General features: G+C 43.6%; 1 protein-coding gene across 1 annotated transcript; it reads right to left on the bottom strand.

Moving 5' to 3' along the window:
• Nucleotides 1–6,128: 6,128 nt before the first annotated feature.
• On the bottom strand, nucleotides 6,129–15,149 carry THOC3 (THO complex subunit 3). The gene is made up of 6 exons (XM_023617198.2): nucleotides 14,750–15,149; nucleotides 13,843–13,999; nucleotides 11,989–12,193; nucleotides 10,606–10,767; nucleotides 10,385–10,485; nucleotides 6,129–6,984 (listed from the first exon to the last, which is right to left on the bottom strand). The coding sequence occupies exons 1-6, from the start codon at nucleotides 15,014–15,016 to the stop codon at nucleotides 6,821–6,823; spliced, it is 1,056 nt and encodes a 351-aa protein (XP_023472966.1). The 5' UTR covers nucleotides 15,017–15,149; the 3' UTR covers nucleotides 6,129–6,820.
• Nucleotides 15,150–15,950: the final 801 nt, after the last annotated feature.

Below are 15,950 nucleotides of genomic sequence, written 5' to 3'. Positions count from 1 at the left end.
CACCGGCACACCTGTGCCTTTTCTGTGACACCACTCGCCTTTCTGCAGATGGAAGAAACAGCAGGGCCCATGGCAGTGGTTCTCAACAAGCCGGACGCTAGAACCCCTGGGAAGTCTGGCCGGGATGGGGTCTGAACGTCAGGCGGTTCCAGTGGACAGCCACTGACCCACAGGACAGGCTTTGGAGCCGCACACAGATTGGGGTCCTGCTCTTCCCCCTGACAGCCGTCTCAGGAGACGGAAAGCAATCGCTGAGCCTGTTTCATGCACTGTGAATTGGGGGTTACACCACCCACCTCTCTGGGTCACTGGGAGGGTTAAATGAGGGCTTTACCCTTCTTGGCTCCCACCACTCTGCTTCTTTCCCTCCCCTGCTCTCCCCACATCCTCTCCCCTCAAAGCGAGTATTAACAGCCGGGTTGGCAAACTGTTACTTTCCCATCCATTCATTTATTTAATAAACATTTACTGAGCACCTGCTTGGTAGTACCGAGCACAGTGTTAGATATCAGGGATAAAGCAACAAACATGTCAAAAAAGATCCCAAGACACCAGCAGTTTAGTTGGGGAGATGGTCACAAAACAAACGAATGAGTAACTTCTGATGGTAAGTACTCTGAGTGAATTTACAGCAAGTGAGAAGAGATCATGCAACCAGGTTGAGTGAGGCGACATTAAAGAGGTAAATTAAGACCTGAATGCTGAGGACACGGTCTGGGAAGATCAGATCTGGGGATAGTTCAATAGGAAAACACTGCAGCGTTTTCAGCAAGGGAGAGATGCGATCTGACTCGCTCTCTTATGAAACCGCTATCACACTGTGTTGGCGCCATCTCCACACCAAGCTGGGGGTTCCTGGAGCAGAGACAGGCTGATCTTCACATCTGCACCATCAGCGCCGAGCCCAGGCCTGGCACAGGGCGGGTGCTGAGTGACTCGTTGAATGAATGAATCTTCTTGTCTCATGTTATTTCCCTTCACTTTACCAAGCCAAACCTTACCTCTTCTCTGGTATCTGCCCATCAGCATCATGACAACTTTGCCACAAAGCTCCAGACGAATCACAACATTGACGGTTAACCATCTTCTAAGACTCCCAAGCCTTTGCATCTGTGTGATTGGTAAGCCGCATCTAGGCTGAACCTAAACAGTTGGCATTTTGGACCCATGTGTAAAGCATAACACAATAGAAGAACATGGCCTTCAAACTATTGACTGACCGGGTGACCCTGGGCAAGTTCCTAACCTCCCTGAACCTCCGTTTCCATCTGTAAAATGGGTCCGAGGTATAGTAGTCTGATATTTCTTCTCTCTTGCACAATGCCCAGCACTCAGAGGAAGCTCAGACAGTGCATCGATCGAACAAAGATCCCTTACTACAAAGGGCAAGAGGGCCTCCCCTCTACTATGTGTTGAACACAGCACTTCAGCCGCCATCTTGGAGATGCAGTCCATCACAAACGTTCAATAATCTCAGGCCTGATCATCTGCAATCTGAATTCCACAGTGATATCTCATTTCAGGGAAGAAACTTTTCTCCAAGTTGACTTTAATTCCACTCTCGCTACAGTTGATGACCAGGTACAAATCGGCCTGTGCCCAGCCCAGATCTCCGTTGGTCCCCAATGACATCCCGAGATGTTCTGAGATTCCTTGCTATATCTGCACCATTGCCTGACCTGTATTCTAGTAACCTAACCAAGAAGATAAAAGGAAATGGGGGTCGAACAACTTGTTCTTGGCCAATCCATGGTGGCCCCAGAGATCCCTGACGGCATTCCAGCCAGGGCAAGTTGTGACTTTGTTGCTATGACACTGCTGGTTGTGGGGTGGGGAGGGGGCATGTTTTCACACTCTGCCTGCTTCCCCTAAGGGGTGAAATACTGAGATGCTGGATGACTTGAAGTTCAACAGCTTGTGGCTCCATGTCAGCAACAATTTCAAACATGTAAACTGCTACCAGATTTGCAATCATGGGCTGAATACTTCTCATTTAGTGTCCCTCATGTTAAGAGGGACTTAGCTCTATAAATAAGTATTAAAAAATAAGTGTTAAATATTCATTTTCTCCAAATCCCACCCCACCCCACTCACCCTTCTTTGCACAAAATGTGGTAAACTTAGGAGACAGGGAAAGCTTCCTAAGGTAGGGTTTATCTTGCACATAGATATCCTCTTAACACCTGCGTAACAATAATAGCCACTCATTGAACATCCATGATGTGCCAGGCATTTAACATATGCCAATTCATTTAAGCCTCATAAGCTGAACTGTCATTATGGACATGGTAGAGTTAAGTAAACTGCAGCTCATGGAGATGAAGTAATTTGACCAGTCTCCCGACTAGTGACGGGAGAATAAGGATTTGAACCCGTGTATCCACCTCCCTACTCACCAGGCCACACTACCAATCAGCCCAAACTGACATCACCCAGGGCCTGACACCCTCCCTCTTTTCTCCCCAACGCCATCTCATATTCCACCTGACCATCTTCTCCACATCCCAGGACACTGCCACCACCTCGGCTTTGCTCCAAGCTGCAGCACCTCTTCTCACATGTCCCCTGGCCTGTAGTCACATCCTCTAGACTCAAGACTTGCACTGAGCCCATCTCCTCTCCATCCAATCCTTTCTAGAAACCTCAGCTAACAAGAGCTTTACCCTCCTCCTACTCCTATTTCCCCCACTGGTACGCACAGCTCTGACTTAAGCTCCGCTGTTCACATGCACACATATCCATCATGGGCCCAAACAGACCACAAGCAGAAAGCAGATCTAATATTTCTCCTCTGAACCTCCCACCATGCCCAGGATGTGATGGATGAGCCTCCTCCCTTCACAGTACCTACTCCTGGAATGATTAACGTGGCTCGCTCAGCTCTGCCATTTAGAACCAAGACAGCTGACAGACTGATGACATGTCTCTGCAGCCAGCCCATGTTCTCCTTAGAAGCTGCTCCTCCTCACGGGGAAAGGACGTATTAAGCATCTTCTGTGTGCCAGTTGTTGTGCTAGACACTTCACAAATACTTTATCTCGTTAATTCTCCCAACAACCCAAGCAGAAGAGGATTCATCATCCCCACTTTATGGATGAGAACTGTGGGTTAGATCAATCATTGCTGGAGCCTGGACTCAAATCTGGTTCTGCTCAAGTATGAAGCCAGCCTTATGTCCACTGCACCACAGTGTCAGAGGGAGAGAATATCTTACCTACACATAGGTACTTCCGAGTGTGCAATGCACTTCTATATATATGATCTCTACTTCTCTCCTTAAAGATAGGGCTTATCTTTTAATTCTGTCTACAGGCTTTTTTCCTTCCCAAGAAGGTATACATTTCATGGTCCCATTTATGACTAAAATCCTTAGGGAGTAAAATATACCTTTGAACAGAAAAGGGCTTAAGGGTGTATCCACCCCACTCCTGGTCATTTTTCATTTCTTTGTTAAAGTATAGTTATTGGTGAGGAAGACTGGCCCTGAGCTAACATCTGTTGCCAATCTTCCTCTTCCTGTTTTTTCCTCCCCAAATCCCCAATACATAGTTGTATATCCTAGTTGTAGGTCATTCTAGTTGTTCTATGTGGGACGCCGCCGCAGCATGACTTCATGAGCAGTGCACAGGTCTGCATCCAGGATCCGAACTGGCCCAAACCACCAAACAAGAGCACATGAACTTAATCACTTCGGCCAGAGGGCTGGCCACCATCCACCCTGGCCCCCCAGCAGCCATTCTAAACTGAGCCGGACCACATGTCACACCCCTACCAGCTCGAACACACAGATACACACACTTTGCTCTGGGACCTCCAGAATCGGCCTCTTCCTGATTCCTCTTCTGCTACTCCACACCTCAGTCTCCTGATGTGGAAAGCATAGCCTGCTTTTGACTTAGCCTGCTCCTTGGTCTAACTGCCTCTGGCCAGGACCTCCGCTCTAGCTTTCCAAGACACTCTGTCAGGAACTCTCCCCACCCCTCGCCCCCTGCTGCACAGCCTTACCCTAACACAGCTTAGGGTGAAGGGAACAATCCTCAAAGCACACACACACACCTCACACAAGCTTAACATTTGGCAGGTTTCATTCTCGCCTGATTTCATCCCAGAGTCCAGAATCTCAGCAAAAAATACCATAATATTAACCACCTATTTCTTAGTTTGACTTGTAATTCCAGTCAACACAGCAATGGGTTATTGGCACAACAAATCCCAGACTTTCTCTGCCAACTAAAGTCTAGCTCAGAGCAGACCTCCCCACCCACTTCTGGTTTGCTAGTGTCTGGAGCAGTAACTATATAATACGCCTGGACTGGCTGAATAATCAACGGCCAGGTGTGATTCTGAATGGCATCCTTCCTTTCTGAACTAGGAGACTCACTCAAACCATAGGGGTCCCAGGTCTGGCACAAATTATGTCATTTCTCCAGGAGGGACCAGACTTCTGAGCCCCTCTAGGACTATGAAGCCAAGGCACACAGAGGATGTTGTCAGTAAGACCTTGACAGTCCATGAGGCTTGTCACAAGCTGGAACTTGTTCCTCATGGCTACGTTTTCCTATTGCTCAAGCAGCCCCATAGGTGAAAGCAACAAATCTCTTCTTGTTTAAGTGACAGGTGGCGTGGATCGCTACTTTACACAAACCCAGAGGAAAAAATCCACATGGATGGAAGAGGAGGGAATCAATCAAATATCAAAGATCTAGACCAAAATCTTGACATCTGGTTCTAATGCTAAAGAAACACAGCAGCAACCACAGGAATGACAGATAATTGCAAAAACAAGAAACAGTGCACCAAAGTTTACTCCCAGGGACATGAACAACACTGAACTTCTGACATAATGAGGTGGCAAGTTGGTTTGCCACTGAAAAGACCATTCTTCAGGGCAATTGGAGGCAGAGGCTGTTCTGGGGACTGAACTGAAGGAAACACTACTGAGCCTGAAGACTGGGTTCAATCGATCACACAGTAACCTGATCACGCAGTAACCTGGGCCAAGAGTCAACTGCTCAGAGCCAAGGTCTGCTCATCTGTAAAACAGGAATGGCAAATAGAAACAGAACAACCATTGCAATAGAAGGTGTATGGGCCTTTAAACAAACCCAGATCTGAATACTGCCACTTAATGAGTAACACTGTAACTTAAACTCCCTGAGGTAGTAAAATGGTGATAAAACCCAGCCTCAGAAGGCTGTTGCAAAAATTGAGTTAGCTGATGAAAACTGCTCATTACAGTACCAGACACATAGGGAATGTCCAACAACTAAAAACATCTATTAAGACTTAGTGAGTATTTATAATACTGCCCAATATGGTGCTGAGCACCTTACATGCTTTATCTTGTCATACTTGATTTGTCTAGCCTTCAAGATTTTTATATACATAAACATGTTTTTATCTATAAATATGAGCATAGGAAAACTCCTAGAAGGATATTCACAAAAATGCTAAGAGTAGTTATCTCTTGGTGCTAGGAATATTTTTCTTTTTGCTTATCTGCTTTTTCCAAAATTTTCTACAAACATCACTTACTGAGATCTATTTCTTTATTTTTAATGCTGAAATAAATTAAAATACAATGAAAATGAAGACACTGCTCACAGGCAAAATGCCCTATGCAAGCTATTCCTTTTGGAGGTAAGAGCTAACAAAAGCTCTGCTTTCCCTGAGGAGCTGGCACGTGCTTTTCTTTTTAGCAAGAATTGGCTGACTATATCCTTCTTCACTTTGCCAAAATTTTAGTCCCATCATTCTATTAGGTCCTTATTCTTTACATATTTCTGTTTTAATTTCCCCCATCTTGACTTTCTATTCTAATTTATGTCTTATCCTGATTTTGTATTTCTCATTTATATTTTACTACTTTTCTCAGTGTTTATAAATTTATCTACAAATCCTTTGAAGAAGGAGGCCAAGAACACAAACACATACACAACATATAAAGGATTGCTATTGTCCATGCACTTCATGTTCTGTCCCTGCATTTTAGAGTTCTTGGTTAAGACATTAAGTGATGGAATTACAACCTTTAAACTCTATTTGAGATTTTTTTTAAAATGCAAAACTATACCACTCTGTAATAATATAATCAGGTGATAATACCATAATTTTAAAAGTTCTAAAAGTCTTATTCTAAAAAAGTTTTATTAAATGCTCAAGTCTCACAATTATATATATTTCTTTTTTGTTTTTTTTCTGGGGAAGACTCACCCTGAGCTAACATCGGTTGCCAATCTTCCTCTTTTTCTTTTTCTTCTCCCCAAAGCCCCAGTGCATAGTTATATATTCTTGTTGTAGGCCCGTCCAGTTCTATGTGAGCTGCCGCCACAGCATGGCTACTGACAGATGAGAGGTGTGGTTCCACAACTGGGAATGGAACCCGGGCCACCAAAGCAATGAGAGCACCAAACTTGAACCACTAGGCCATCAAGGCTGGCTCATATTTCTTTTTTAATTATAAAAAATCTCCATCCCCATCTCACCCTTCCTCACCCACCCCTCCAAACTCAGTATTGTTTAAGCAGAAGAAAGTCCAACAAAGTCCACTATCCACCCAAAAGCAGGAAGACAGCAGGTCCCCAGAGCATAAGGTGTGCTAGTGCCCTCACCTGCACTGGCAAGCCCTCATCCGGGAGGTAAGAAGCGGAACAGCTAACATAATGGGAAGGGAACTGGAATGGGCACCTGACCAAAGACTTTCATAATTTATACCAATTCACAAATACTTTAGGTGTCACAAACCCCAAGAGAACAGACCAAACTAATTACACAACAGAAAGCTGCTGCCAGGGCCTCCTCCCTACGTCAGGTCCTCCTATCAGGAATCGTTAGGAAGCCCAAACAGCTTCACAGTTCCTGCTTCCCGACTGCTGTCATATTTGCCATCTTTGTCATCACAAGCAAATGCCAGCAGAGGTCTTTTGGGGTGCCAAGCCACGGTGAAGGTTGGGGACTCACACTGCACCTCCCATAGCTTGTCACCTATAAAAATCAACATAGAGAAACCAATCAATATGTTAATAAGAGACCACACTCATTAAATACTTACCTATATTAACTTGTTTAATCCACTTAATAACCCCATGAGATAGTACAATCATTACCCCATTTTACGGAGGAGGAAACTGAGGCACAAACAGGTCACAAGCCCATAGGTGGCAAAGCAGGATCTGAACACAGGCAGGTTAACTTAACTTAAAAGCCTATGCTCTGAACCCCTATTCTTTACTCCCTGGAAAAAGAGTAACAGGACTTACTCTTTGTTGAGCACCCCTTATGAATCAGATGAACTATACTTTATTTCAATAAAATATAATGACAACTCAGCAAGGAAGGTAATAATTTTAAACCCCATTTTATAGAAACAGATAACTTAACAGTTAAGTCACACCTCAAGGGAGAAGCAGGTAACATATGAAATTAGTCTGTTTCCAAAGCCACAGATCTTTCTGCTAAACCACGATGCTTTGCAAATAGGTTTCTTTTCCCCAAAATCTTACTCCTTCTACTTGTTGAAATCAAACATGATTTTCCCAAAGCTGTTATTCCTTTAGTCCTGCTTAACCTTTTTTCAACCTTAGGGTTAAGATTAATGTAGTAAAACATTTACAGTGTGATACCAATTTAAAAATGCAGGATACACTGAATGATACACTTAAAACTGGTCAACTACATGGTATGTGAATTATATTTCAATAAAGCTGTTTAAAAATACATACATTCATATACATATGCACGTTTGTGTGTATATATAGAGAGAGAGAGGTTTTCTTTAAGTAATTCTACTTCAGAGACAGTTAACCACTCTTCATGATGCTGGGATCTGGCAGTCTACAGCTACCTGTCTGAGCAAATTTCTAAGTTACAGACACAAAGAATGGTTTGCGTCTGTTACTCCTCTTTCGTTTCTCTTGAGGCCTTTAACTCCATGTCATTTGCTATGGGATTGGTAAAGATAAAGAAACAGACACAGTTCGAGAAAACCAGAGTAGACATGACGAGGCCTTCTAAAACGTTTCCCAAATAACCATGTGGCTTCATAAACTTTAATATCTTGATCACTTATTAGAAAGTTTAATCTCTGAACGATAAATAAGGTGCTGACAGTGTGAGACTGACATTACTATTCCAGACCATCGAAGTTCCAATAGACTGTTGCGGTGTGTCTGAAAAGCTTAAAATCAAGTGGACTGTATTAAAATGCGGTTCTATTATATATGCTATCAGGAATAAAATTAAAATTAATTCTCACTTTGTTTTACATTTACCCATTAAAAAAATGTAGGATACAAAACTGTATCTAATGTATGATTCCAACAACACAAAAAATAGATATATAGGAGGAAAAAAAGACTAGAAGGAAACACACTAAATGTTAGCAATGGTTATCTCTAAATTATAGACCTATGTATGACTGTTAATTTCTCCTTTATATTTGTTAGCATTTTCCAGATATTCTATAATGAGCATGTATTACTCTTATTTTACAAACTAATCTATGAAGACATACTGCATAAAATTCAAACAGTACAGGGTACAGACAGCACTGCACAACAGAAACTTCTGTGATGGAAAGGTCCTATGTTTGCAATGTCCAATACATGTCCCATAGCCACATGTGGCTACTGACTCCTTGAAATGTGCCTATGGTGACTGAGGAACTAAATTTTTTATTTTGTTTAAGTGATTTCCATAATAATTAATAATTTAAATCTACATTTATCCTTTTCCTTATTGTAGTCTTCCTCCAATCTCATGAGTCTGATATGAGTTCTTCTAAATGTTTTTCTACCGAGTTAGCTTTGGTTTCTTTCCCTAAATGGAAACACACCACACGCACTGACTGGCCACCTGCTTTGCTCTTTCAGTACCATGTCTTGCACATCTTCCACATCAGTGCACAGAAGACTGTCTTTCTCTTGGCACACTGTAACATGACTGTACCACCACTTATTTAATTAGTCCATCATAACGAAAATTTAGACTGTTTCCCATCGATGCATAAAACAATGCTGTAAATATACAATTGTACTTTACTTTGATAATCATCTTGCTTTTAATTTTTAACCTGGGTTATAGAAAAAATGAAAAACAAACCCAACAAACCGACATGTTAAAAGTATTTGTCTAAACCATTAAAAAAAATAATACAGCCATATTTTATATATTCCTAAAAGATTATATGTGAATTAAATCATATTTTACATGTATTAGGTGAGGTAGATAATTAAAAGAAACTTGCACAAAGACAGCCTGGGAAAAACATGCACGTGCATGCATGCTGCTAAGAGCAAACACTGCAATAACCTTTCTGTGAGGTGGTTTAGTCCTTCACAAAATGTGAACACCTTAGACTCAGTAATCCCACTTCGATGGTTTACCCAAAAGGATAACCACATAAGTAAAATGAAATACATAAGGGATATTCACAGCATTATTTATAATGGTGCAAAGATTAGATGCCACCTAATAGTTGGGGGACTTAAGTATGTACTGACATATAGTCAAGGATATACTTAGCATATTCAATGGAATTCTAAACCCCATTACAAGCGGCAGTAGAGCTCAGTAGCCATCGCCATGTAAGAAGCTGTATCATTCTGCCCATGAGGCGGGCGGGTCCCAGAGCAGCGGGAGAGTACCCCTGCATAACATGAACCAGGGTCACATAAGGAGCTGCACGTCTGTCCAGATGGCTAGACAACACTCACCACAATGTCACCAACAGTGGCACTCTTTAAATTGTGGCATTTCAAGTTTTTTTACTTTCTTCTTTGACATTTTCTATAGAGTTGGAATTCTTTTACTAAAGTACCATGTATTTCCTAAAACAATAAAGCTACATTAAAAAATACATGAGGAAATTCTTTTGTAAAATGCATACTCTCCTCCCATTTTTCTATATTCAAGTTCTTTTGTTGTTTTTAAAGCAAATCACATCTACTTTGATAATTCTTTAAATTATGAAAAAAAAAATACATCTTTTTAAGTTCACATACAGATAAAAGATAGAAATATACCAGAACAAACACTTGAAGAGGTTGCAGTTAGATGGTGGGACCACAGGTGATGCTCTTTTCTTCCTCCTACTATCTGTATTTTAAATTTTTCATTACAATAGAAGAATTAAGAGTTAATAAAATGTAAAACATTTTCCTAAATCACTTTCTTTCAGACTTGTCCCCTTCTTTCCTAACTCTTTGCTCCTTCATACCTGACTATAACAGTCTAATAAACAAATTTGTCTTAAAGAGACAAATTCATTTATGATAATACTGGTTTATTAGTGATGTGCAGAGATGAAATACATGACAAAAGAAGTCCTGATGGCCAGAGGTGAAAGACAGAAGATTCTCCTTAAGGCAGCGAGGGTTTTAGTTACCTGTCTCTACTTCAGCAATGTCAATAAAATGATCTTCTGATGCCGATGCCAGCATTTTCCCATCATGGCTAAAACTGAGGGTCCTCACAGGCCAATCCAGCCTATGATACAGAAGAGACAGAGCAGACATTAGAATAACCCAACAAGAGGAGGGCACAATTTCACCCACATGAAGTACAACTAATTTATCCAACAAGAAAAGTGCTGGCAGAGTCACTTACCTGGAAAAGCACCGAACACACACTAACTCATCCACATCCCAGAGGCTGACCAAAGCGTCCGCACTTCCTGTGGCAAAGTACTTCCCCATGGGGTCAAACTTGATACAGATGCAGTTGGAAGGATGGGCGTTGATGGACTGCACAGGCTTCAGCTCTGGGTAGCTGAGAAACAAGACAGGCAGCAATCAAACTGTGGGAAGAGGACTGAGGTGTTAAGACGATAATAGGAGACACTGAGAAAGAAAACCAAAGATGACAGAACAAATATCAAAAACTGTAATTCAAGAAAACTTTCCTGAAACAAAAAAAGATTTCAAACAACATACTGAAAGGACACACCACATATCTGGGAATATGAACCCAGACTAACCAACACGAAGACATACACTAGCAAAATTACTGGATAAAATTCAAGTTGCTTAGCATAGAATTTCAGGCCTTTTATAATCTGGTCCCAAATTATATTTCAACTTTATCTTCCCATTTTCAGGCCCTCTCTTCAGATACTTTACCTGCCACCACTCCCAGCAACCATACCAACTACTCTCCAAATAAGTCATGCTCCTTCACACCTGTTTTGCCCTTTTAGTGATTCTTAAAATTCTACTCATCTTTCAGGGTCAAGCTCAGAAGCTGGCTCACTCAATCCCCGTCCCCCAATACGATGTTTCTTTCCTTAGAATTCCACAGCAAACTCCCAGGCCCTCTATCACAGAACCCATTGCTCACCTAGGATGGTAGAAAGACCACAAGTGGACAGACCTGATATTCATTCCACAATTTTGTTCATCGAAAAAACAAATATTTACTGAGATCCTTACTTTGTGTAGCAGGCACTGGGCTAGGCCCTGAGGATTCAACAGTAGACAAGTTAAATACAGTCCCTACTCTCATGGAATGTATAGTCTAAGGCAAGATACAGACAAGTAAACATGCAGTTACAATGTAGAAGGAGAAATGCCACCAACAGAAAGTACATAAAATAAGCTTCTAACCTGCCTCTAACCTTGGGGGAGGGAGGTGCTGAAGACGGCCTCCCTGGAGGGGAAGGGATATTTTAACTGAGACTTTAAAAGTATGAATTAGCCATAATTCAAGGTGCATCCAATTCTAGCACTCACTAGCTGACTAGTGACTTAACCTCTCTGAATCCCAGATCCTCATCTGCCAAATGGGAAACACACCATCAACACCCTGGAATTTCTGTGAGGACTCAGTAAAATATAAGGTGCCTGGCTCAAAGATACTTAATATAGGTTAGAATTCTTTATTACTATCTGTCCTTTAGGCTCCTTCAGGATAGACTCACATCTACTTCATCACTAGATCCACCACAGCACCCAGTGCGAGACATGACAGTCCCCTAAGCTAGAACCCCCTTACCTGAGGATGTTGATACAACCGTTGCCATTTGTCAGGAAGAACATGTTATTGTCATTGTTCCAGGAGATTTCATTGACCTCAAACTTGAACTGCTCCTCTGCTTTGGAACGGTGTGTTTTGGCATCAATAAAGGTCACCACATCATCCTTGTTGCCTACAGCAATGGTCTGCCCGTCGGGACTCCAGCAGATATTAATGTTCTCCCCTGGGAACCCAGACATAATCAGAAAATACCGTTTGCCCATAATCCTCCCGAAGTTTGTTAGCCTAGACAGACCAGAGCTATCTCCAGAGCTCATTCATTAAGGTCCTGGTCAACGGGAGAGAACTACCACTTGCAGATCATAACTATGAGTCCAGGGCATTCATCTACAAATCTCCCCATTTGGTCCTCACTTATTTCTCTAAGGGACACTTCATTATCCTCATTTTACAGATGAAGAGATGCAAGATAAGAGACATCAGCCAGTGTCAAAGGTACGAAGTAACAGAGCCAAGATCTTAAACTCAGATTTGACTCTAAAGCCTCTTATTCTCTCTTATACCAGCATTTCGCAAACTCCAGTAATTTACATGCCACCTTCACAATTTTTTTCCCCTCCACGTAACAGCTATACTTTTCTTTATTCAAGATTTTTCTTAACATTGACTCAAAAAAACTTTTTACTTAAATTTTAGCTTCAATTTAGCAATAAATTCTATGAGCTAGCTCTTTTTTCCTAGTAGACATTAAAACATATATATAACCAGTTTCTAATGGTCATCCAAGTGCCACCTAAATTATGCACCCATCACCTTTTGCATACTTAAGCAAAGCACTACATCATTCCACTTTCAGGTACAAGTCTTATCAACCAAGTCCAGTGGCCCACACTGAACACATCAATTAAAAATTTCATCAGCCTTATCAATTCTAAAATACATATTTTTCCACATTTCACTATCCATGATGCATCTGAAAATGCATCAGGATGCATCTCAAAATTTGAGGAGTACAGGGGCTGGCCCCGTGGCCGAGTGGTTAAGTTCGCGCACTCCGCTGCCGGCGGCCCAGTGTTTTGTTGGTTCGAATCCTGGGCGCGGACATGGCACTGCTCATCAGACCACGCTGAGGCAGCGTCCCACATGCCACAACTAGAAGAACCCACAGCGAAGAATATACAACTATGTACCAGGGGGCTTTGGGGAGAAAAAGGAAATAATAAAATCTTTAAAAAAAAAAAAAAAAAAAAAAAAAAATTTGAGGAGTACACAGCTATCCGGAAGCTTTATTTTCCTTCCTAACAGCATATAAAATATTGGCGCATCTTATAATCAATGACATCTTAGTCAATAGAATACGATAAATAGCCTCAAGGTTTATAAGACAATACCAGGTGGAGAATAGTCTATAAATGTACTGTACAACTTCCAGGTCGTTTTCTCCCAGATATCAAGACCATTCAGTCCAAGATCAGCCACTCTAGCCTATCAGCAGTTTCCTAGGTTCTCCATGCCTTTGCAAGTGCTGTTTCCTCCTAGAAGTGCCTCCCTCCCCATTACCCACTGCACCCTGACCACTTTCGCTCCGTGAGGCCTTCACTGCCTCCTCCAGGCAGACAAGTGTTTCCATTCTGGGTATCTCCCTTATCAACATCTCCACTATAAGACCATGTCATACTATGCTAATTTTTTTTAATGCATATGCCTCTTTCCCTGCACTAAACCATGAGGTCTTTGGAGCTGGAAACTGTCTTATTCAGCTCAGGACGTCCCACACCTAACACAGGACCACGCACAGAAAAGATATTTGAAAAATGCTTGTTGAATGAATATAAGTAGCTTATCTTCCTTTTGCCCCCTCTCTGAAGTCACCTTTAGTGTTCACAGTGGCAATGCATTTGGTCGTCCTCACATCCCAGATGCGAATGGTTTTGTCTCCAGATGCAGTAACAAAGAGGTCGGGATTGCTTGGATGCCAACAAAGCTGGTCCACACTATCCCCATGTCCCCGATAATTGTTTTCTTTGACCTGAAAGAACAGAATCCAAATGTCACTTCACACATATGTACCTGCTTCCGTATGTAACTTAACCTTATTCAAACCAAGGTATCTTGTGACCAAGAAAAATCTGGATAATTAAAAAAGAGTCCAGTCCTTCCAAGCCTCTTCCCCAAAGCTCTTCCCAATACCCACCCCCTCTTCCTCCTCAATCACTCTGAACTGTTCAGAGGCTGTGTCCCACATCAATGCCCTTACTCCTTGCCCTCCCTAGCCCTCCTCCTCCTTTCTGGTTTTCCACTTTCACTCTGCTACCAAGGTTCCCAACCCACTTGCTCATCCCCACAGGAGGCCCTATCATTTTCAAAGGGGCCCTTCTCACCACCATACAATTCCTTCCTACCACTCCCCCACACCCCCACCTCACCCCAGGCCCACCCCCCTCCTCACCACCAGTCCTCACTCTCTCCTCACCTCCACTCCCCATCATCTTCACCCCCCCTTACTACGTGCTCCCTACACACCCCTACCTCCCCCTTCCCATCACTGTCTCCCTCTCCACCACACTGCTTCCTCACCCCTTACCACCGCAGCGCGTTCACCCTCCCTCGACACCCCACACTCCTCCTCCTCGCACCACACCCCCTCCTCACCCCTCCCCTCGCCTCCTCCCTTCTTTTCATCCGCTCCGCCCCCCTCACCGCCATTCTCTCCTCACCACTACACCTCGCTTCACCACAGCCCTCTGTCCCTGGCCCGGGCCGGGCCCTGGCAGCTCACCAACCGGTCCTTCTCCAGCAAGAAGACGCTAGCCGTCTTGTCGAAGGACCCCGAGGCCAGGCGACGTCCGTCGCAGCTCCAGGCCACCGAGTGCACCTTGGCGCTGTGCGCCGGGAACTCGCGTGTCTTGCTGTGGCCCCGGAACAGCTCCTGCATCCCAAGCACGTAGCGCGTCGGGCCGCTGGTCACTGAGCACCAGGAGGCCATGGAGCCGGGACCGCTCTGGCCCAGGGTCGAGGGCCCCATTGCCGCCGCGGGGACCGCCATGCCTAACTCCCGGACACCAGCGCAGCCGCCGCGGCCCGGGAACACTCAGTCCTGCCGCCGTCAGCGCACGCATGCGCTCGGTAGAGGCCTCGCTCCCGCGCAACAGCACTGTAGGCCACCCGGAAGGGACTACAAACCCCGGCATGCAGCGCGTGCCCGTTTGTTGCCTTTTCAAACAGTAGTGATTCCGCTTTAAATTTCCTTCACTGTTAAACATTCTGAGGTTTTAAGGATCCGTGTTTCCCCCTTACCTACTGCTTGGTAGATATATTTATGTCCCAAATTTAATCGAAGACGGAAACCAACGCTATACTTCTAAATTTGTTTCCCGTCAGTAAAACACCTTTTTTCTAGGGTTGCTCCCCACCCCACAGCTTCCTCACTTAGCGCAGAAGGCCTTCAGCTTCTTACTGGAGAAGGACCAGCTGGTGAGCCTGTCCTGGGTAAAGGGCTGGGGGTTTGTGGGGTCAGAGCAAGGGAGAGGGGAAAAGGTGTTGAGGCATCTCTGGAGATTTGTTTGCTTGGTGAGGAAGATATGCCCTGAGCTAACATCTGTGCCAGTCTTCCCCTATTTGGTATGTGGGACGGTCACAGCATGGCTTGATGAGCAGTGTGTAGCTCCGTGCCTGGGATGGGAACTGCAAACTCACTCGGGGCAGCCAAAGCTGAGCGGTTGAACTTAACCACTATGCCAGGGCCAGCCTCTGGGAACTATTTAAATAAATTCTTTGTTTTTAAAAGATACTATTTGCACATGATTATATATGCAAAAAAATATGAAAGATACAGAGTAAAAAGTCAGTGTCTACCTGTGTCCCCTACATTGGATTATTCCCCACCCTACACACCCCTACCTTAAACGGATGGTGAGCAGCCAGTGCCAGCCAGGCCCTGGAGAAGGGCTGTGGGCTGGGGAGGGTTTTGGAGGTGATTC

Source organism: Equus caballus, chromosome 14 (assembly GCF_041296265.1).
Source record: "Equus caballus isolate H_3958 breed thoroughbred chromosome 14, TB-T2T, whole genome shotgun sequence".
In the NCBI taxonomy this organism is placed as follows: Eukaryota; Metazoa; Chordata; class Mammalia; order Perissodactyla; family Equidae; genus Equus; species Equus caballus.
This window is presented reverse-complemented; position numbering and strand designations above follow the sequence as displayed.

Coding starts and splice junctions, on each gene's coding strand:
- THOC3 (XM_023617198.2), bottom strand. CDS start 15,016: ATGGCGGTCCCCGCGGCGGCAATGGGGCCCTCGACCCTGGGCCAGAGC. Junction 10,768..11,988: donor GGTTGTATCAACATCCTCAG/GTAAGGGGGTTC, acceptor CTTGTTTCTCAG/CTACCCAGAGCTGAAGCCTG. Junction 6,985..10,384: donor CATTGCTGAAGTAGAGACAG/GTAACTAAAACC, acceptor TGATTTTTATAG/GTGACAAGCTATGGGAGGTG.